Source organism: Hypomesus transpacificus, chromosome 23, assembly GCF_021917145.1.
Source record: "Hypomesus transpacificus isolate Combined female chromosome 23, fHypTra1, whole genome shotgun sequence".
NCBI classification, from domain to species: Eukaryota; Metazoa; Chordata; class Actinopteri; order Osmeriformes; family Osmeridae; genus Hypomesus; species Hypomesus transpacificus.
Window position 1 is genome coordinate 4,057,545 of NC_061082.1, and position 23,631 is coordinate 4,081,175.

The 23,631-nt window shown below is 44.4% G+C and overlaps 1 protein-coding gene across 2 annotated transcripts; it reads right to left on the bottom strand.

The window, feature by feature from the left end:
- Positions 1-548: 548 nt before the first annotated feature.
- On the bottom strand, positions 549-23,601 carry LOC124485000 (collagen alpha-3(VI) chain-like). 2 transcript variants are annotated; one of them, XM_047046212.1, is made up of 40 exons: positions 23,378-23,601; positions 17,979-18,590; positions 17,128-17,745; positions 16,349-16,948; positions 15,564-16,172; positions 15,083-15,417; positions 14,897-14,975; positions 14,564-14,709; positions 14,376-14,468; positions 14,193-14,246; positions 14,005-14,076; positions 13,857-13,883; positions 13,724-13,768; positions 13,413-13,466; positions 13,254-13,316; positions 13,010-13,075; positions 12,851-12,904; positions 12,633-12,668; positions 11,960-12,022; positions 11,018-11,080; positions 10,516-10,578; positions 10,077-10,139; positions 9,901-9,951; positions 9,679-9,714; positions 9,425-9,487; positions 9,001-9,063; positions 8,667-8,699; positions 8,521-8,557; positions 8,416-8,427; positions 7,724-8,217; positions 7,429-7,531; positions 6,431-7,132; positions 5,993-6,089; positions 5,849-5,904; positions 5,465-5,725; positions 5,204-5,278; positions 3,545-3,730; positions 3,221-3,277; positions 1,794-1,979; positions 549-1,410 (listed from the first exon to the last, which is right to left on the bottom strand). In XM_047046212.1, exons 1-40 carry the CDS (start codon positions 23,547-23,549, stop codon positions 1,373-1,375), a joined length of 6,537 nt encoding a protein of 2,178 aa, XP_046902168.1. In that variant the 5' UTR covers positions 23,550-23,601; the 3' UTR covers positions 549-1,372. The 2 variants fall into 2 exon arrangements, with proteins under 2 accessions (XP_046902168.1, XP_046902169.1); XM_047046213.1 differs by lacking the exon at positions 3,545-3,730 and having other exon boundaries at positions 549-1,413; positions 23,378-23,599.
- Between the last annotated feature and the right edge of the window lie 30 nt (positions 23,602-23,631).

The following is a 23,631-nucleotide window of genomic DNA, read 5'->3' on the forward strand; positions in this document are numbered from 1 at the left end:
TCAAGATGTCTGACGGTGTATTCCAACGGATCAAGTGGTGTGACACTGTAGCAAATGCTGTGTTTCTCATCCAGTCCATCAAGCACTAGTGTCAACAGTGTGTTTTGAAGATGATCCTATTCCAAGTCACTGGTATGTTCTTATACTCTGTACTGATATTCAGGGTAGTTATTTTGCTCCAGTTATTAAAGTCCTTGTGGATAAATGGACCTGCATCTTGCATCTGTCAGATTTTCTCACTGGGTCTGTTGTGTCGAGTGTTTTGGATGCTCTTCAACATTCCTGATATGTCTCAGGCCCAGGGGACCAGGCATTACCCTAAAAGGCGATCACCTACATATTTCACAGGCCAAAAGTTGCATTTCCCCTTAAACAAAAATCTTACCCTTTGATTTATGTTCTCAAAAGTTCAGAGATGATGATACGAAGGACACATTTTTTTTATTCTTGCTTCTTTGGTGCCTTCCTAAGCAACCATAGAAAATACACCACAAAATGTTGCTCAGTTGGTGATTGGATCGAGTTGAAAGAAAAATCCAGTGCTCGAGTTTATTAGAAAGTCTAATTATTTTTTTATTTCCCTGTTCCCAGATGAGACACAAAAGATAAGTAAAACAAAAACAAAACATATTTTTTAACAACTTGAAAAGTACATTCCTCTTTTTAAAATACTGGAACATTTGTGTTTGAAGCAGTGGTTCCAGAAGTGCATTTAGGTTAAATGATGAATGCCATTAGACACTGATAATTGATCAATGTCATTATATACACACTGCCAGGAAGGACTTGTGTAAACATCAGCATGGATTATGTTATTGTGATCGTCTTAAACATTGTGAGGGAAAGTCTGGAGACTAGTGATCAATATATAAATCTATGATGAGTAGTTTATTGTGGCACTGTGTGTGTGTGTGTGTGTTATAAATGGTTACGGAGCTGAATAATATAATTCCTGCAAAGTTTGGATTTATTGATAATCTCTGTCCATTATATTCATACACATTTAATTTTTTTAATGATAAAACAATTTTGAACAAGTATGAAAAACAGATGGTGTAAATGTTACAATACAACATTCGATGTACTCTGCAACTCGACCCCCCCCCCCCCCCCCCCCCCCCCCCCAAAAAAAAAAAAAATAACAAACAAAGGAAAACACTATGTAGCACCAGTAGGAAGATAAATCATGCAGCAAATTGTGTTTCTTTCTCTTTGTGTGACAAAAAACTACTTCAAGATTTTTTTTCTTCTTGTGGAATCCAGTGCAGCCACCTTTTTGCTTTGGTATAGCATCGCCTTCACACTATTTTTAGTTGGTTGTCCTCAGAATTTCCTCAACAGAGGTATACGTTGACAATTCATCAATGTCCTCCTATGTTCTTATAGCGGCGATGATTCCTCGGCTGGCAGCTGCTGTGAGATGAGAGAAAAACAAACATCAGCATCAGTTACCTTCAGCTTCCTCATTTCCCCCCTTTCTTTTTCTGTGTATAATCTCTATCCATCGTAGAATGGATGACCATTTAGGATTCAGTCCTGATTGCTCTACTTGGCAACCTGCCGTGTTTAGCTCGGACAGCAATTACAGAAGTTACTTAAACCAACACAAGCTAAAACAAAAATACTATATTGAACAGAACGATTCAATGAATCAGCCCTGGAAGTACAGAAAACACAGAGATGATCCTTACAGCCAAACCAACCAGACTACCTCATGCTTATGTTCCTTCCAACACCACCAGAGAGACGGCCAGACAGTCAGAAAGACATTTTAATGTTTATTAAAAACCCACCTGCTTTTCCACAGGCCTTCTCACACTCTTCGTGTGTGTTGAAGCGGTTCTGGTTCCCTCCGCAGCCTCCGTACCAGAAGCGAGAGCAGCTCTTGCTCAGGGCGTCGTAGTGCCACTTGAGGACGAACTTGGCGCAGGTGCCCTCCTCCTTGGCCAACTGGCAGATGTCACTTCCTGTTAGGGCCGCTGTGAACCGAAACACACATGGGATGTTATAATAACGATGTTGCAAACAAAAACGTTCACTGTCATTTCAACTTGGTGAGATGTCGTGCTGACGTGATGTTTAAAAAAAAAAAAGAGGTATATGTAGAGAATGCCGTCTATCTAGGGGACCATGGTATCAATTACCAAGTCACTGAAACTTATGAATGTAAATGCAATACTGTAAGACTGTAGACACATGCATATAAAGTAGCTGTGTAATATGTAGTAGTTATGAAGTAGATAATGCTAATTGCAGCATGTAGAGGTGGTAATTGTAGGTACAATAGACAGCTTGACAGAAAACCCTCTTAAACTCCTTCCAACTTTCATAATCTTCAAACACAGTTCAGACGTATCGTGTGACACCCTCCCTGCCAATTCACTTCAAGAACTAGAATGAACCGACAGTGAAATTGTGCAATGCGCTGCGGAAATCAAGCTCAGTTTCATCCCCCAGTCCAGAATACGAACCAGCGAACAGCCCTCTGTATTCATTCATCCGACGATTATAATTGTGCCAGGTCCCATCTAGGGAATGACACAAGTTTAGCCTCTCTTTAACTGTCTTGGCTTTTCACTTGTTCCATAACTTACTGTGAAGATTCGAAGGGGTTTGTGGTAGAGCGCAAAAAGGGTTCTTTGTTTGCTAAGTTAATGCAGGCATGAGGGGGGGGGGGATTGGATTACGCAACTACAGTGTAATCCGCTACATTCACAAATCCCTGTCAGGGTTTCAGCTTTTCCCGGGCATGAGCTCCCTCCCTGCCTGAGGAGGCAGGCTGGGCATGAGGTCCCTCCCTGCCTGAGGAGGCAGGCTGGGCATGAGGTCCCTCCCTGCCTGAGGAGGCAGGCTGGGCATGAGGTCCCTCCCTGCCTGAGGAGGCAGGCTGGGCATGAGGTCCCTCCCTGCCTGAGGAGGCAGGCTGGGCATGAGGTCCCTCCCTGCCTGAGGAGGCAGGCTGGGCATGAGGTCCCTCCCTGCCTGAGGAGGCAGGCTGGCGCGTGAGAGAACTGAAGGCACGGTCCTCAAGGAGGAAGTCCTTGTTCTATTAAGTGTCAGCTGTCCACAAAAATATTTGGATGAAGGACGGTGCACAGCCCCGATCAAAGCGGACCAGATGAAAAGCGGACCAGATGGTACTTGGAATGGATTGTTCTGTGACATTATATGCCGTTAATAATGATGGTAAATGTGAGACAAGTTGATGATCTGAACTCACCGGGAGCTGGAAGGATCTCAGTCTTTACTTGCTCCATGTTCTGCTGAGGTTCTGGTGCTGTAGAACAACATTTAGAGGATTTTAGAAAGATATCCAGATTATGTCATTTTACTTACTAAGTTCCACAACTTTCTCTAATGCCGAACTGGTCCTACGAAATCCACAGTGTCATAGTTTAGAGAAAAAATGTATGTTATGATGTTCAAGTCCCCTACACTACAATACAGTACTTTAACAACAGCTTGTTAGCAACACAGGTTAGGTTCAGGCAAACCAGCCAGGTGGGCTGCGTCTCAACTCAACCTGGCAACAACCACCACGTACCTGACCTCACGCAGAGCTGCAGGCACTGGGCCTCGGTCTCGAACCTATTTCCATTTCCTCCACAACCCCCGTACCAGAACTGAGTACAGATCCCGTTCTTTCTGTCAAAGAACCACTTAGCCTGATAGTCTTTGCACGGCAGTCCAGGGTCATAGTCAAGTGAACATGGGCCTGGGAGTTCGTTAGCTGGAACATGCACAACACAAGTCCGTTTACAGGAGGGAGAGAGGAAGAAGGACAGGAGTTTGAATGAATATTAGATGCAATGCATGGATCTGAAAGCATGTTTAAAGGTTACAGTGAGTTGTGAGATTTACTGTTTACTACTGTATTGTGATGTGAGATGTAAAAACACTTGACAACAAAGAATCAAATGTAGACCAAAGCTAAAATTTATAAGAGTGCAAGGTACCGATTAAATCAAGAACTTGATTCATACATGCATTGCAAAGTATCATTACATGTTTTCATTGTTTTAAAATATTTCAAGTAAACAGTTGAGAAGGAAGTGGTAAAGGATTTCTGTTGTCAAACTACTGTTGAATAAAGTGATGCAGTGGATAGATGATTATTTGGGAAAGTGAATGAAAATGCAATTAGTTTCCACCAATGCCAGGTTGTTGCTTGGGTTTAATTCCTGGTTAGTAGATTTTAGTGATTTAGTAGTTCTACGGCTGAGTGGTTTCTTGAGTTATGCTGCAAAACCACCATCTGATTCTAATCCAAGTACCCCCTGGCCAATACTGAGAGACTACATGGAACACAGTGTTGGACATGCACAGATATCACCTTTCAACCACAGAGCCTTTTAAAACAGTATCGTCCTTCAGCACAACGTAAAGTACCGTTGAGGCATCTTCTTGTTTCACCTAATACTGTTTCTATTCACGTGACGATGACAGCATCAATGCAAAATCTGAACTGGTAACTTGCAGTGAATGTTTGTAAGCAGGTCAAGGAGAAGCCCACACTAAAGCAGAGTGACTGGCCTGTGTAGGAGATGATCTCATGCGTTTGGTATTCCCCTCCTTATGGTTCTACCAGGAGAGAAAGCCAAGGCCTCTATCCGACGCCCAGCTTGGGAGCCATTATTCTTCATCAATAGATTTCTTTCGCAACATGGCACTGTGGTATTTTTGCCATCAAAATGTTTCACTGATACGTTAGCAGTCTTAATTGTTAGCAATTAAGACTGCCTTGAAAATTACTCTCAAAAGATTTTCAACTCTCTATAATCCTACTGTTGAGAGAATCCTTGTGGGTAAGCCGTAAGAGGTTTGATAAGTTTCACATTGTTGGGAGTGGTGCTCAACCTTGCTGCAGGGATATCAGAGCATACAATGAGCCCCACTGAGACCCATCAACAAAGTCTATCTTTAACCCTGGCTGGAGAGGGAACAGTTTGAGGTATGTGTGTGTGTCTGGTTGCATAACAACATCTGTGTGTTTAACCAACACGTGTTCAAAGGAAATCTGTTCTGATCAGTATAAACTAACAGTACTCGCAAGCTGACAAAACCTAACTTCTTCAGAAAAACACAAATGCACAGTGTCCCACCACACGCACCTAGAAAATCACACAGACGCACCCCAACACACACACCCACACCAAGGTACACACACACACACACACACACACACACACATAGCTTCACTCACCCGTCTCTGGTTTGTCTAGGGGGGGTGTCAACGCAGGAAGAGAGACGTGGTGGGAGACTTTGTGCTCGTCTGCTTCTGTTGGATAGATGAGGAGGACAACCAATCATATCGTCAGTTAATAGATCTCCATCGTCACATACTCATGGTGGATTGTGATTTAGGTAAGTCAGCACAGTAAATCAAACGGAACAGTCGGGCATAAAACATTCGATCCATCTGAATCATCCACAACAAACAAACTCGGTCCACTCGGTTAGTTACTTGTGGTGATGATGCCCTTGTAGCTGGAGGCAATGTTGCCGTCGGCGGTGTGGGCGGTGACCACAGCATGGTAGGTCTGTCCGGCGTCCAGGCCATCCACCAGCAGCTCGGTGCCTGTGACGTTCTTCCTCAGCACCAGGGCGTGGTCGTGGAGGCGTGTCACCGCCACCTCAAAGTAGGCCATGAGCTTGGGGTCGGCCTCGGCCCAGCGCAGACTCAGGCTGCTGGAGGTCACGTTGGCCACGTGGAGCTCGACCGATTCTGATTGTTCAGGATGTTAAGTGACGCGTGTGATTATGATTGAGGTTAACTTGGACCAAGGCTTATGTTTACACAGACTGAATGATGATGGATGGAGAAGGCTGCACCTGCAAAAATATTTACCTTTGTGTTTCCTTGGATGGACCTCCTGCTGATTTTCATGGTGTTTGTGATGTTTCCTTTAAGCACATAGAGAGGATTACTGATGTTGAACATTCTTAATGCATCCATGCTTTGTAATACACCAGCTGTGGTCTGAACACTCACTCCTGAGAAGCTTTGAAAGGGTTTTTGAAAGGCTGGTCACTCTGGGACCATTGGCAGTGCTTGGAGACTTCAGGGGACATGTAGAAAGCATTCTCAACTGCAAACACAAGACAAATGCTTTGGTCTCAATGCTCTAAAAACCTTTTAAACACTCTTGTATGCAGAAGCGTAAAACAAAGTGGTAATATGCTGTCTCCATACTGACAACCATGGGCCTGGGTTTCATTATACATTTTGAAAACAGCAAATCAGTCCCCCGCCTTTTTATTAAGAACAGTACAGCAGCCGCATCTTCAGTTATATAAAAAAAGATGCCTCACCCCCTTTGAAAACAAACCCACACCCCTGCTGAAGCAAACAAGGTTACTAATATTAAGTGTTAGGTACCATGCGCAGAGAGAACATGGACACCACTGGGATGTATGTCAAGCTACTCACTGCTGAGATACTTGGGCAGCAGGCGACCAAAGTTCTGGATGTATTTGTCGTAGAACTGCGAGGTGCCATCCAGCCTCTTGAAGAACACGTCGGACGGCTCGCTGACCATGCGGGACAGGACTCGCGTGTCCGCGGCCCGAAGCTTCTCACCCACGCCCAGGACCACCAGGAAGTACCCCTTACACTTAATCTCCGTGGCGACCCGCACCAGCCTCTCCTCGTCCTCGGCCACCGGGCCGGTCACCATCAGGATCAGCACCTTCAGGTCTCGCGGGTGAGGAGTCTTCTCGAACACCTGCTCCACCGTGCTCTCGATGGCCGCCGCCAGGGCCAGGCCTCCTTCCAGCTGAGGGGTCTTCTCCAGCAGGAAGGTCCGGATGTCTCGGGCCGAGTGCTGGTCCGTCAGCCGCAGGTTGATGTGGATGGGAAGGCCGCTGCTGTTGCGGAGGAACTCGTACGGGGCCTGCTGCACCACAGCCACCCTGGCGTGGTGGATGGACGAGGCTGGGCTGGAGGAGATCTCTAACTGGTCCACCATGTGTGCCATGTAGTGCTTCATCTCGTCGAAAGTGGCGGGGTAGGTGGTCTCGGAGCTGTCCATGACGAAGGCCATGTCAATGTCCACATCTGAGGTGAAGGAGCGCCGGTCTCTGGGGGACGTTGGAGGGATGTAATCGCATATGGTATCCGGGGAGCAGAAGTCTGGAGTAAGGAGAAAAACACGTTGGCAGAGGTTTCAGACTTGTGATGGCTTCCATTAAGTTTCCCTGAGTTTGTTTGGAAAGCTATTTTCAGTTTGCATGCAACTGTCAATGTTCCCATGAGGCAATATGATCCGAATTAAGCAACAATAGAGGTACTATGGATATGGTGAAGCTTACTCAGTTCTGTCATCTGTAATTTTCTGATTTGCAGTTTTTTGGAGACTGTATAAAATGACAATGCTTTGCCATCGAAAACGTTTGGTTTAAATCTGCGGAGGTCAGAAGAGCTCTTACCAAAGCACACGTGGCAGTTCATAACCTTCTGGATGACAGAGTTGTACTGTGCACTTCCAGGACTGGGCAGAACGACCACCTGAGCCAGGGCTGTGTTGTTGATCTGAGACAAAAAGAGAAACTGACAACGGTGAGGAAATGATCTTGTCTGATGATATCAGATGTTACACAAACTGGTGAAATGAAGTTCCTCATTATAGAGTAGAGTATAAAACCAATAACCACCCCTCTATAAGAAGAGCAAAGCTTTCTCTTTTGCCTGCCCAACATCCTTTCCGGTCACCCCTCCCAGTACCTGCAGAGCTCTGGAGAGCGCGCGATCCTCACGGTTGAGCAGGAACACGGAGGCGATTCCGGAGTCGTAGAGCCTGAGTGCCGCGGCGCTGATGGCCGGATATTCTTTCACCGCCCCGTTTACGAAGAAGATGGCCACCTTCCTCATCAGGAAGCCGCTCCGCACCCTCTTGAAGGTGTTCTGGGCCAGGAAGTTCATAGCCGTCTCCAGGCTGCGCTGCTTGCGTGTCTGCAGGGCCTGCAGTCCTTCGATGCGCTGAACGAGAGCGCGGCGCTTCAGAGCGTCGGAAAACCTGATCTCGGTGGTCACCTCATTGTTGTAGAGGGTCAGGGCTACACGTGCGCCGCGGGGACAGTTGCTCTCGGCGATGGTGATGTTGCCAACCAGCCGGAGGACGGCGTCACGCATGTTTCTGAAGGCCGGGGCCGGCACGCCATCTGAGGCGTCCAGGGCGAAGGCCAGCTCGGTGGGATAGAGAGGACACTCTTGCTTGCCTTAGCGGAGGGAGACATCACACTTGTTCAATATCAGTAAAAAGAAAATCTAGATTGTTTTAAAAGGATTCTAAGGTTCACTGGTCTCGTTACAGAGAATGAGCAGGAGTGAACAGTGAATGCTCTTAGCTGTGGTTCAATGCATTAGCAAGTTGAATGATCCTCATGTTCATAATTCTTAGGTCAGAGTTTCCTTACCGTAGCAGCAGGCTAGGGAAGGAAAGGAAAATACCGTCATTTTCCCTTTTGACTACTACAGAAATCTTAAATCATTCGAATGAATCTCATCGTAATCCTACTTACGGCAGTTATCTCTGATTTTCTTGACCAGGTCGCATTGCTGAGGAAGTACAGAACCAGATGTTAAAATATTTGGGGGCACATCCCTCACAGAGTGTTGGGTTTCTCCTCTAACACAAATGTCCTCTGCTGATAAATGAACTTCTTACCACAACACCAGGTCCTCTCGGCCCCTTCTGACCCTGTAGGAAGAGAAACAGAGCATGACGAGGCTGGAGACAGCTGGTGTGAGACACGTCCCACTGAGAGTCTTTCTGTTACATTATATTATATACTGCATTCCGTTTAGGAAAAGACCAGATTTGGTCAAAAAGGTTGTACAAATCAACAGTGTCCTACTACAGTGCCATACATCAAAAAGCCCTCAATTTGAAGGTCTCATGCTGTCATGGACTGAGGAAAGGTTTTGTAGTTTATAGTTATGGGATTGACCACAGATAATCACAGATAATAACAAGGGAAAAGCAAGGAGCCTGTTCTTACGTAGGAACCAGGGTATCCGACATCTCCCTTCTGACCCGGTGAACCAATATCTCCTGAAACACCCTGGTGGATGAACATATACAACAGTCAGTCAAAAACAGTGTTTATACCTGCCTCAACTTTCACCTAATACAATTACAAAATGTATACAAAGAGAGATGGTTGAACGTGAAGTTAAAACTTATGTTCAAATATTTCCATCTGACTGAATAAAACACCTGAAAGGTTGATTACGAGGACATAAGTAACATACATTTTGAAATAATAACGCTACCATGACATTTCTGTATTATTATCATAACCTTACACCTATGATGAAACCCTTCTTCACAGAGACTGCGTAATCATGTTATAGTGAATCGATCATCCCAGAGCTCAGCTAGAGATGGAGCCCTCTCCTGTCGCCCCCGCCCCACCATCTCACCGTCTGGCCGCGGTTGCCATGGCGTCCAGGTCCTCCAGGGGTCCCTGCGTCTCCTGCCGCACCCTGGATGAAGACAGAAACATAACTATGGAACCATCCAGGGTGAAACATGAGAGTTGGTGTATCGGAAAAGAGATGCTGCCTCAGGAAAGGTTGACACACTTTTGAGAAGTAGTTGACTACTTGTGAACCAAACATTTGTTCTACTGAATTGTCTTAACAGTGCTAGTGATGTTGCTTTTGGCGTCCACTACCTTTGGTCCTGGGAACCCTGGGAAGCCCTCGTCGCCCTGTACGAAGCAAAATGATAAGTAAGAGAATCACTGCTTTGAAATGGTTGCTAAAACATTTCATCTCATGTCTTCATATAAGGGCATAGCAATGACATGGACAGATCAGAGGGATGAGTTCAGTGTCATCATAGTAAGTGCTATCAAAGTGAGGGTTGTCAAGGTGAGGGTCGTCATGGTGCTTACCCTCCTGCCCTTGGGTCCCGGGATCCCAAAGCCATCCCGACCATCCTCACCCTGCGTGCAAACGACAGCTTTTAGTGTGCTGTGGAACATCTCACCCTTGCTAGAATCTAATGCCCTAAATTGTTTTAATTTTCTTGACATTCTGAGGGGCAGAGAGGATGTGACATCATTCTTACAGGTTCCCCACGAGGCCCCAGAGGTCCCACAATGCCTTTGGGTCCGGGGTCTCCCGGCTCTCCCTGGGAGGAAGCAGAAACACAGACGCAACAACAGCGAGGGTTAAATGGGTGGAAACAGGAGGAACGCTGTTTCTCTGACTGCTTTGCACATATTTCCACCGATTTTATTTGTTTTTTTTGAAGAGTCACGGTGACCTGGATCTACTGTTTACTCTGATCGACCAGGCATGCATGTTCAGGAACATTATTCCTGGGGGCCTGGGTCAATGAGTTTTTCAGTCAGACCAGGGTGATTCAACCCGGTGGCTGTTCTTCAGGTGGCCAGTCGAGTCTTAAGCGCATTTATATTCTCAAAACGGATTCTCAAAACACATGGTAGATACTTATAAACTGTACGAAGTACAACAAATGAAACAGTGCCCAGTGTTTCCCTCACCTTGCGACCAACAGTGCCCCGTCGTCCCTTGTCTCCTCCGGGTCCTTGGGTTCCTCCTGGGCCCTACAGAAGCACAATGGAAGATGAAAGGAAGTGTATAATCCATACAGCTCCAGATTCAATATAGTAAATGTATCAGGTTTTTATGCTGCTATGTTTATGCAGGGGAGCAGAGACATGTACTGTCAACTGCTTTCACTCAGTGGAGTCGAACTGACAAAGCCGTTTGATCTACTAACATGCGGTGCTTGTGTTTACTGTTGATCTCGATTGGATCCATCCAGAGATCTTTATTTATTTTAAGTTACAAGCGTCTACAGAGCTGAAAGCAAAAGGTTTAGGAAGAAACAAAATAGGTTTCCTTTGATCAAGAGGTTGTTTGACTAAAGCGAATCGTCACTCAAATGAAGTGATCGCTGTTGTTCTTCCCTTCAGAGATGAATGTCCTGATCCTTATTTGTATTTTGTCACACATGATACAGCTGTGTTTGTGTGCACCCACCCTGGGTCCTGGGTTCCCATCCTCGCCTCGGGTTCCTGGTGTACTCGTGGGTCCTGCTGGTCCCTGGATGAAAACATACAAAACACATGTATAACAGTCTATAAACATAAAAAACACATGTAATATACTGTATACACATACAAAACATATAGAGTACTGTACATACAGCAACATGCAGCATACGTTTATTAAACTACAAAACTGAACATTCTGCATATTCCACCGTTACTGCACTATTTTAACTGTATTGTAGACCAATGTGTGGATGAAAAATACTAAATGGAAATACAACAAGCAAGACTGCTATTCTATTGCCAATTGGAATTCATACATTCATACTATTTCCCTCCAGTCACAACATCATATTCTCATGCAGCCAGTAAAAGCATTTGAGTAATTGTAATTTAGGCTTAGGTCCACACATTTCCTCACAAGAAGTTTAAATGTTCTGCTAAACCCTCAACAAACAAAGACACCCTCCCGAGACAGAGCAATTCATTCACGTCCACTTAAAAAAGCAAAAAGCTCTCTAATCCTAGTAGTTATTTAATAACAGATGCATAACTGTAACAAAAAAACAAACAACTAAACAATCTTTGGGATTTTTTTCCTCTATTAGCCATCTATTACATTTACATTTAGTCATTTAGCAGACGCTCTTATCCAGAGCGACTTACAGTAAGTACAGGGACATTCTCCCCGAGGCAAGTAGGGTGAAGTGCCTTGCCCAAGGACACAACATCATTTGACCCGGCGGGGAATCGATCCGGTAACCTTCTGATTACTAGCCTGACTCCCTCACCGCTCAGCCATCTGACTCCCTCTATTAGCCAAATCCAAACACTTGAGTAATGTAAACGTAAACATTCTAAAAGCTTGTACTTTCATGTCCCAGGAGGATGGTTGTGGATGATAGGAGGATGAATGAAAGGATGAACTCACCCTGGATCCTCCGATCCCTGGCTCTCCTTGGAGCCCGTCAGCTCCAGGCTTGCCCAAAGGTCCCTTCAGGAAAACACAATGGTAGTTAAAGACCAAGAGAACAACAAAGTATTGATACCATGTGTAGGTTTAGGATACAAATTTTTTGTTCCCACCAATGTTCAAACCAAATCTACGCCCCTCAGTCCTGTGGTGAGGGCAATGCTAGCAACAAAAAACGCTAGTGATTCGTTGATATTTTAAGAATCTTCTTATTTTAATTCTTAAAAGACCCGGTGGTGTAATTGCCAAATATCATGTAATGCCTCTTGTCCAATTAAATTGCTTGGTCAAAACTAACTGTTGTATAACTGAAGTGTAAAGAACTACATGAGTGGTGATGTCATTCTGCTCATGCATGAACAAACTGAAATAAGTGATTGGTTGCAGGTGCTGGGCAAGTTTTCAAAACAACTTCAAATCACAACCTATGTGTGTAGTCACCCGTGCCCCTTACAGAAAATGGTGTTTCAGTGTTGTGGATTTTCAGCTAGCATTTTTAGTTATTGCCTTAGAAGCTCAATTGGCGTGAGAGGCTTGCACATGCTCTGTGACATCACAGTCCCTCACTCGTATTTATCTCTGGGGATGAACTATGGAAACTACAGAGGGACACAAAGCACGGCCAACTTACAGCTGGTCCAGGAGCGCCTCTCCTACCATCAGCACCCTAAGAATGGGAGAGAGACAGAAGGTACAATTAAAGAACAACCGATCTAAGATCTTTACTACCTACATATTTCGTGATCACACATTTCTTACACTGGATAAGCCGAACGTATGAGGTAAATGACAGTACGGCCATCAGATTATCCTAATATAACAATATATTTCATAGGAGGTGAGTCTCACCCTCCTTCCTGGTTCGCCTGCGCCTCCCCTGGTGCCATCCTGTCCTGGCTCTCCCTGTGATAATCACAGCTGTATGTCAGTGAGGGAATGGTACAGACTGTAATCCAGTGTAGGGTTGTTGTAAAGCTTAGCTTGAGGAGAGGAGCAGCGAGACTTTACCACTGGACCAGCATCGCCTAGGTCCCCTTTAGGTCCCGGACGGTTGTTATCAAGCCCCGTTGCACCCTGGGAAAGAAATGTACCCAATTGTTATTGTTTGTCTTATTAGGTTTAATTAGACAACCATTGAATACTTTGAACAAACTGATTTAGGATCGGTTAATTTACCCCTATCCCTGTGTGCTACTCCCACTGTTAAGACAACACTGACCTAACATATGTGTCTTTTCACATAAATACTTACAGGATCTCCCCTGATTCCAGTACCCCCTATATCTCCCGCCTTTCCTTTAAGGCCTTTGGGTCCCTGGAACAAAAATAGTAGAAAGTCATTACATTACTCAATGTTCTTATTCAGGACCAGGATGGGTTTGTAGGGTTGTAAAAAGTCCCACGTTCTCACCCTTCTCCCTGGGTTCCCTCTATCTCCAGGGGGCCCAACAATTCCACTTGTACCCTGCAGGAAGCAAAGGACATACATTGTCATGACATACATCCATACAGTCACATTCAATAATCTTGCTGAGAGCAAATCTGCATTGCTTCAACATTTGAAACATTAGGAAAATCCCTTCGCATGACAAAGTCTTGGATATCAAGAAGGTTTTCCTGACAGAAGGCCAATCTTTAACTTCTCCATATTAAGCTCTGTACATTTAGTCTTTGGACATCATCTTAAAATATATTTTCATGGGGAAAATTCAGTAATCTTACCTCTTCTCCATTAATACCATCCAGGCCAATCTCTCCAAAATCTCCCTGTTAAAATGCATAAAATGATTTTGGTTCAAATAAAATAAATTTGAAGATTTTGATAAAGTAGTGTCTATTTAATCCACAAACTCACCTTTTCGCCAGAGTATCCACGAGAACCCTAAAAAACACAAGAAAAAAATCCTTTAGTCCATGCACTGATTTAATTTTGAACAAGATTACATGAATCGCTAAATATTGATTAAAATGACCAGAATTCTTCATAGTTTGCAGCAGCTTACCTTGACGCCTCTCTGACCTGGACAGCCCTGGAAACCCTGAGTTCCATTCACACCAGGAGGACCTCTGTCTCCCTGTCAGGAAAAACAACATGATGTTGAACTTAGTTTGATATAAAAAGCAGAAATCCTAAATCACACAACTATAGAAGATGGAGTATGAGGAGGGAACAAGAAGATATGAGACTCACAGGTCCACCCTCATCTCCAGGATGCCCTGGGTATCCCACTCCACCTGGACCGCCCTGTAATACAAGATAAACATTTTAGTTTTTTGGAGGGTTTATAGCATATTAAGATATCCACATCTATAGTGAGACAGTGTGTTATATTCTTATTTATAGATCTGGCACAGAAGTAAATAAATGAATTACCTTAGGTCCTGGTAAGCCAACTCCACCTCTATCTCCTCTGGTGCCTGTGCACTTGCATGGCACTGCACAGCACTCCCTCTCAGCAATATTGTCCTAAATAGGACACAAGATATTACTGTCTGAGATAAGAAAAGACACAGATGATCTTCATGTGATGGTGTATTTATTGGGTATTGGTAAAAACCTACCAGTTCCTCCATCAGCTCATAGTCAAGGTCCATGATGTTGACACGCAGGGGGCGAGTATACCGGAAACCACGGCCGAACTCCAGCAACACTGCCTCTTCAAACCTGGGCACGCGCTCAAGACCCACCAGGATGAAGCTGCTCACACCTAGCATGACATGTACAAGACTCCAGTCATACTGTACAAGCAGGTTTATAAATTAACGTTCTCGTGTTCTTCAAGCTAGTACCGACAAACTACAACGGGCAAATGATGAACTGAATTTGTTCCTCATTTGGACAGATTGCTTTTCACAGATTTTGGAATGCAGTTGAAATCAGTTTGTTCTTCTCACCGGAAAGCCGAAGCTCCTCAACTCGTCTCTTCATCTCAGAGTATTGGCCATCCAATCCATCAGTCAGATGAATCACAACCTTCACCATTCAGAGGGGAAAATGTACACAACATGTACGTTTCTCATGTCCATATGATTACAGATAGTCTAAACATAAAAATACTGTACATTAAAAGATATACCCACCTTAGTGGTGTCACCCGGTCTGCTTTTGAACCTTGTGTTGTAAGCAGTGATAGTCTTGCCATTGAGAAGGTAAGGGCCGGAGTTTCTCAAGCCCTTGAATGCTTCGAACAGCTCATCTGCGTTATTGGTGAATTCCAGCATGACTGGCTCGGAGGCAGAGTCCATGGCCAGCATCCCCACCTGGACAGAGGGGATCTGGCCCGAGGAGCAGCTGATAGACGCCATCTTGGAGATTCTCTGGAGGATGGCTCCCATCTTGGTCTGGAGGTTGGTCTGGGCGGCAAAAATGTTCTGGGCAGACACGTCAAAGCCCACCAACACCTCCACATTGCAGCCTTTGAGAGAGACAGACATACAGTGTAATTGAAGTAATGCTACAATGGCTGTTTTCAGAAATTCGGCATTCTACTTAGTGTACATACTCTATTTGACATATTTAAATGAAATAGAGACAAAACTGCATAATCTCTGTGATACTCACTTTTGACTGAGTCCGGCACACCTGTGCAGAGTTTCACACCTTTCACCTCATCATCCAGCGTTTCCAGGATCTGCTCGTTGAGCTCCGATAGCTCCAGGAAGGTGCTTGCCCTCGCCACTGTGGTGGCCTCGCTGCCCAGGTCGATCAACTCATCCTCGATGTTCCCCACTCCAACTGCGTAGATTCGCACACCGGTAGCTTTCAGAGCGAGAGCTGCCGACTTGCCGTCGTCAGACGAACGTCCTCCAGTGACGATCATCAGGATCTGAGGGATGCCTTCGTCTTTCCTGCTTCCTTTCTCCTTGATGAAGTGGTTCTGCTGCACGTGGCGAATGGCTGCACCTGTGTTGATCTTCCGCCCACCCTTGTACTCGGTCCCGGTGATGGCATTGATGATGTCGTCCTTGTTCTTGTAAGTGTTGAGGAAGAAGACGTCGGTCATGTCCGTGGAGTAGTGCGCCAGGCCAATCTGAAGTTTGTCCCTCTCGGTGAAGAAGAGGTCGATGAGATTCAGAATGAACTCCATAACCTCCTTGAAGTTATCCTTGCCCAGATTGATGGAGCCATCGACCAAAAACACAATATCAGCCGCCTTGGCTTTGGGGAGATCTGAAGTCAAGAGAAAGCAGGGTATGGTTGGATTAGAAAAGAATAGAGTAGAAGAGAACAAGAAGCAAGAGAGGGATGATTATCAAAATGTTCATGCTTTTAGGTGAATTTCCTCCCACACTTCTATGTGAATTAACTGTTACAATCCATTTAGGATCATCTCTAAACATACTTACTGGGGTCCTCCCAATCTGTGGGGGGCTCCTCTGGGATAGTCCCATTAAGACGGGCAATGAACTTCTCTCTGATGACAGGCAACCCCGGGAACGTTGGCACCTGGAGAACATCTTCTGAGGTGGTGGCGATTTGTTTCAGCTGCCTGGCGTCAGCGGCCCCAGCGCCGATACCAATGCAGTTGACTCGAGACCCCTTCAGCAGAGGCCCATAAACTGACAGGTCGGATGTGGAGCGTCCGCCAGTGAGAACCACAAGATGCTGGGAGGCTTCGGCCAGACGGACACCTGCTGAGGCTTTCAACTCATTCCGGATCACATGCTCAATGGCTTCTGCCAAGTTTGAGGACCGGCCGCCCATCTGACGAAGTCTCTTGATAGCTGACAGAACATCTGGCTTGTTGTTGTGGGAGTTGAGGGAAAACTCAGTCTTAACCTTGTCTGAGTATTGGACAACAGATACCCGCACGTGGTCTGGCTGAACATTGAGCTGCTGAACTATGTTCAGGATGAAGTCACGGATGTGGGCGATGCCGGAAGAGCCTGTGGTGTCTGATCCATCAACGAGGAAAATTATGTCCTTTCTCCCCATGTTAAGGTTTTCTGTTAAGAAGTAAAAAAGGACCATATTAAAATTGTATACAACTTTAAGAAAACAAGCACCAAAAAATGTTTTTGAAATATTGTTCAAATAGAAAGTTGACCAGAATGGAGATGCCTTTAATAATATACATGTGACCACCCATTGAAAGTACAGTATGCATATATTTTGAATTACTTACGGACTGAGTCAACAACACTAGTAGAGATGTCAGCGGTGGTCATGGTGTTGACTGAAGCAATGAGTTGCTGCTCAACACTTGGAAGTTGCCCGAAGTTGCTGATAGTGTAGGTAAGCTCTGGCTTCAGTGCGATCTGCCTCAGTTCATTGGGATCGGCATTCCTTGCCCCAATGGCAAGAGGAGCAACAAGGTTGGTCTTCAGCTGATTAGCCGGACCAGAAACATCATCTGAAGACTTGCCTCCAGTGACTAGGATCAGGAACTGTGGCACAGCATCCTCAATCCGACTACCTGCTGATCTCTGGTATATGTTCTTGGAGACCCAGTCAAGAGCACGCCCTGTGTTGAGCAGGTTCCCACCTCTGCTCCGCAGCCTGCTCACAGCCTGGCGGACTTCCTCTTTTGTTGAGAATTCGTTCAAAAGGAACTCCACTTTGGCGTCATCACTGTACTGCACCACTGACACCCTGACGCGATCCAGACCCACATCCAGCTTTCCCACTACCCTGTTGATCATATCCCTGATAGCAGGGAACTCGTTGCGTACTGCTGTTGTTCCGTCAATGAGGAATACCACATCCCTCTTGTCTCCGCCAGTGGTTACTACTGTGGTTGTCACTTTTAAAGAAGGTAAACAAATGTTTTTTTTTGTCGTTAGGAACAACTTTCAAAGTAAACATGTTTAGATAGCAAATATTCTGGAAAACAAAGAAACACTACTGTCATTCAGAAAAACAAAGTAAACGATTCTTTGGGGGGGAAAATATTTCTAACACCTCAAAAGTGGTTACAATGATAAACGTTTACATTTCAACCTTTAAAGTACATTCCAAACTTAAAAGAAACCTTACCATCAAAACTTGGGAATACCGGACGCAGCCTGGCAATTTCTTCATCTGACAACTCTGTCAGCGTGGAGATCAAGTTTTCCTGGACAGTGTATAGACCAGGGAAGTCGTCCACGGTGTAAGCAAAGTTAGGAACGTAGGAGATCATCTGGAGCTCCTGTTGGCTAGCATCTCTGGTCCCAATGCTTAAGGGCAGAACCCCGGACTGCTTAAGCGAGGTTGCTGCCCGTCTGACGTCATCAGTGGAACTTCCTCCAGAAACGACAATCACAAACTGATGGACACCCTCCTGCTTTCTGCCTCCACGTGCAGCTGTGAGCACGTCCCGACTGACAAACTCCACAGCCTGGCCCAAGTTACGCTGCCTTCCACCACGCTGTCTCAGCGACCTCACAGCATTCATGACGCCCTCTTTGGTCGTATGGGAGTTCAGGTAGATATCTGCTGAAGGGGAGTCACCATACTGCACCACACCAATTCGAATCTTGTTCTCACCCACATTAAGGTTTTCAACAACTCTGCGGATGAACTCCTGGATGATGGGGAATTCTCTTCCTACGCTGTCTGAGCCATCAATGAGGAAGACCACATCCTTCTTGGGACCCTGAGACTCAGCTGAAAGGATAGGTAGAGGGAAAAACAATCAATCACTGCTATGTATTTACATTTTTGCTTAATCAACAAACCACTTAAAATGCATGTTTTCCAAGTGGTCTTCCACATCTTTTTAAAAGTCATAAAGTGACTTACCTCCTGGAAGAATTAATAAGGTTGCTTATAAAATCTTGAAATGGCATTATGGGAATCTGAGGTGGCCTGAATATTCATATAGTTGGCATTTTATGTTGATGGTTATTGGAACTTAACCCAGACACATGACAGTCATTGCCCAGGGCCCACACTAGCACTAGATCTTTAACCAGTAAGCAAAATTAGCATCTACTCTCCTGCGAGAGTCATTGTACTGGAGGGGAGATACCGTGATGAGGGTCTGACTCCTGTTTTTTAAATGCCTATAATTGCATTAAAAACGGTCTTATTATGAGCAAGTGTTGGTAATTGCAACCCTGGGGCCAGCTGCATAAACTTAGTAAGACTAGTCTTAGCCTTAATGCCCCATCACACCATAACGTTCTGGTCAACGTTCTCTGAAAGTGGTAATCGTTCAATTTCAAGCATTGTAGGGCGAGGTTGACACATCTGGCGTATGACTAATGTGTGACTATAGCGCATGACTAGTCTGGGACTGCACATGAGGAGCGTGTAACAGCAACCAAGTAAGACACCCCTGAAAACTATTAGCGTGTGATGACGTGTCACTGGGTCACGACGATGTGTGACGAAAGCAAACAATGAAAACGAAGCAAACGATGAATAACAACCAAGTAACACTAGGGTAACGACGGACCAACGATAGCCAAACGCGTGCAACTTTACGTTCCACAAACGTTCTTCGGCGTGTCCAGCGTTTAAAATTAAACGTTGAAGAACGCTGGTCTCCATGAGAACTTTTGTGCATGTTCAAAAACTTTTTTTGGACCATCGTTCTCCGCCGATCACCGCCGTTTACCGCCAATTACCAACGTCACCAGCGTTCACACAACGCTCTTCTGGCCCTATACCAGCGCTATACCAGCGACCATGGACGATTAGCAACGTTTCTTCTGACGTCATAGAACGTCGACCAGAACGTTATGGTGTGACGGAACCTTTAGACTGTCTTAAATTGTCAGGTTAGACTAGTCTAACTAAGCTTGGCCGGGTTTCCCAGATTCGTTAAGAAGCTCTTAACGCCAAGAGCGTCTTAAGAACGTTCTAAGGGCGCTCTAGAATGCTCTTAGAACGTTCTTAAGAAGATCTTAGCGTTAAGAGCTTCTTAACGAATCTGGGAAACCCGGCCCTTGTCTGTTGCATAAATAGTAAGACTGACTTAATTTGAGGTAAAAAAAATTGCCACCTGTCCCCCTGGCTAAACCTTGCGGTAAGGGCTGAGTTGCTATGCCAACAAACTGTTAGTAGGCTACGTCATTATCTTAGCATAATTTATTACGAAAGGAAATAAGTGTGTTATTTGTAACTGCAGAAAATATTGACTGGGTTCTGCTTTTCCGCAGAATAAAATGTAATTTTATTAAACGAGTGAGTAGATGACAACATAACTCACTTTATTGACGCTAGCACCAGCCGGCATGTGCGTTGGAGTTGTTGATAAATGGAATTAGCGTTGGGGTTAAATTAAGAAGCTTAAAAACGCATACACTATTTGTTAATAAGACAACTTTTTCAATATTGTATTCCTCCAACATATATAGGTTTTCATCAGGTTTAAATGTATCAATCTTCCTCCGTTGTGTTGCTGTTTTGTCCGCCATCTTTTCTTTTTTCGGTCTTATTTTACCCATAATGCAAAGCACAACAGGCTATCTAAGTCAATCTTACGTTAGTCACTGATCGTAAAGCTTTATGCAACAGGTAAATTGAAGTGTCTATAGACCAATTATTTGTTTGTAAACATTCGGGATGCGCGCACAATGTGGTTGCAGAAAACCGGGAAAGGATAGCATTTAAAATGGCAAAAGACCACACGGATAATAAAAATAGTTAGATTTAAAAGACCAAAAAGGTCGAGGAGGACAGCCTTTAAGAGAGAAAGCGATTACCCATTGATCTGTCGCATCAGAATATTGATTTGGGTCACGTAAGTCTTGAAATTTGATTGAGAATGTCGCCCGGTACAGACCGCATAGTCGAACGGCAACCATGTCTTCACGTCATGTCACAAAGTTCATAATTTTACAGTTTTACAGTAAATTCTACATCTATAAAGTCGAGCAGGGCAGCTTTCAAGAGATATGGGAATTCTGCTTTTAGCCAGCTGGTCCGATTATTTTTCTGATTTGTTTAAACTGGCAATCTGAGTGAGACTGCGTCCCCGTTACACTGTTTTGACGTTAGCCTCAGTCAGACTCGCTCACTGGCAGTGTGCACAATGTCGTATTTCACTCCATTCTACACCAGAAACGTCAGGGAGGACTGCCTAATGTAGAGATACGAGCCTGATGAAGATAGCCAGCATCCCGGATTTCTTTAACCGCCCCGGTTTCATTCGTCATTTGCCTGAGAAAACGACCTCCGTTAGCCAGGCTAGTTTTGCCCGATCATTTGGTCAGGCTATTTAAGGGTATCGGGGTCAAGTGACTTTTGTGCATAGATAAGTGAAACGTAAATGTATTAGTCCAAAGGCCAAGAGCTTCAAAAAGTTGCTTTCAAGCCCTGCAATCCAGTGGCCAGAGATATATGATGACCTGATCGACACTCCAAGTGTAATAGACCGGGGAGAAGTTCGTCTTTTGCAACCGACATGCGCAGTTGAGCCTGCTTGACAGTTGTGACGTAGGGTGATAATTGGTCTATGGCAAATCGGACTTAGAGTTGCATTTAAGTCTAGGACTAGGTCTATTTTTATGCAACTGGCCCCAGCTGTTGTGTAGAGAACATAAACTCGATGTAGCTTTATGTGGGAAGTCTCTTATTTTTGGGTTTAAATTGATAAAGGCACAGATACATGTTTGCATTTAAGGCTGTATTGCTTACATTTATAGTATTACTGTGTATATTCTTTGCCGTTTAAACTAAAACATTAAATTGTTGATTTTGGGGACAACAGGTTGAGTATGTTAACTTACCTACAAAGGTAACATGTTTTAACTTAGACAGTACATCCACTAAAGTGTCTGGGAGCTCTCCAAAGTCAGTGATAGGAAAAACAAAGCTGGTATGTGTAGCAGTGGAAGGAAGATCAGAAGAATCTGTGCCAATACTGAAGCTCCAGATATGAAGATCTGTCAGAGCTGCTGATGGCTTCTGATGGTCATCGCTGGAAGGCCCTCCTGAGAGCAGGATCAGTACTTGGGGGACTCCTTCGAGATGACGACTGCCGGACAGTGTTGAAAAGACACTGTCTCGAACATACTGTAAAGCTGTTCCAGTGTTTCGAGGCCTTCCTCCTTTGTGCCTCAAAGTGCGAATCTTGCTGATGATATTGTCCTTTGTTGAATAGGAACTCAAGTAGAAATGTACAAGAGTGTCTTTGCTGAACTGGACGACAGCAACTCTATCCTTATTTTGAGCCACATCAATATTTTCAACGACTCTTCGCACAAAATCACGCATGGCAGGAAACCCACTGCGGCTGTCATCGGAGCCATCAATGAGGAAAACTACATCTCGTCTTCTTGTGTGGGATTCTGTATGGGGGAATATGTCATGCAGACTTAACAGGATGCATTTTCTTTGCCTCCCCAGACCAAGTTTAACGTGCTTTAGCGGTTCGGCAAAGCACAAGTAAATCAGACGAATGTGTAACGAATTATGCAAACAAATCCAGCAAAGTCAATGCAGCATGTGTGTAAATTCATTCAGAATTTACTTTATAATGTGGCATAAGAATGCAAATATTGAGCTGGTTAAGGTATCACCTTATACCACAAAGGGCTGTAATGCTTAGCTCACTGTCATTTGAAGACAGTGGCAAATAGAAATAATTTACAACAAGCAAGATTTTAACCAAAGAACCTTGATCAAGAGAAAGCTTCCAAAGGAGAAGATAATCAAGACACAAAGCTTGGCTTGCAGTAAGGAAAACTTCCCGAAAGAGAAAATTCATTGTTCTTAAATTCAAGAACAATGCCAATCAAAAGTTTCAGAAGTATCATTCAGGTACAACAGAAAATTGTATTTTTGATAATTGATCAAAATACCAGAATTTTCCTCAGCAGTTAGTGTATTTGTATTGATTGTTTCTCCAATAACCTATCAAAATAAAGGTATTCTGAGAATGTAGGTGCCAAATAGGGTTTGAAAGACAGGACAAAGGTTGTGGAGCTCCACACTGTGAGCATCTTTTGATCCAAAGGTAAAGACCATGAAACCCTGTTGAAAAACTGCAATATTCTGAACAGGTGTCAGAACTGATGAGAAGCTTGTTCCTAATACATCTGAGAGTTGTACTGGTGTTGATGAGTGTGGCCTCATGGTGTTCTCTATTTCTAATAGAGGTAACATGTCCTCCTACTGCGATAGGACTGAGAAGGTAATCGATATAGAAACAGTGATTTGAATTACAAAAAATATAAGGATAAGCAGACTAAAATGGGTATATGAATATGTCGGACATAGTAATAGGGACATGACAGGAAGAAAATGTGAGACTGAAAGAAATAAACATAAACCGAAGGTGCATCATCAGGAAATACCTAGTTTTTCACAGTAAATATATCCTCAATACTAACAGAGCTTTATTATTACACCAAAAAGTGAGTGGATGACCCTAGCTTGCTCATGAAGAGCAAGGGCCCAGAATATTTAAGTATTTAAGGAAAAACCAAAATGATATATTTTACCTATCGAACCGGGACTGGAGACTTGAGTAATGGCAGATAAAAGATCCAACTGCAGGCCTGGCAAATCTGAAAAGTCTTTTGCCTGAAGGATGAGCCGTAGATCAGATGTGATTGACTGCATTTCTCTGGTATCAGTCTGTCTCATGGCAATGCCTATGCTCTTCACTTCCATATCTTTCAAATTAAAGGCTGCCTGGCTAACAGCATCGTTGGACTGGCCCCCACTCAACAGAATCAATATCTGGGGAACGCCT

Excerpts from the sequence above, each read along its gene's own strand:
- LOC124485000 (XM_047046212.1), bottom strand. The coding sequence starts at position 23,549 with ATGGAAGTGAAGAGCATAGGCATTGCCATGAGACAGACTGATACCAGA. Across the intron at positions 3,731-5,203 it reads CCTAGACAAACCAGAGACGG|CTAACGAACTCCCAGGCCCA; the intron begins GTGAGTGAAGCT and ends TGCATGTTCCAG. Across the intron at positions 1,411-1,793 it reads GAAGGCCTGTGGAAAAGCAG|CTGCCAGCCGAGGAATCATC; the intron begins GTGGGTTTTTAA and ends ATCTCACAGCAG.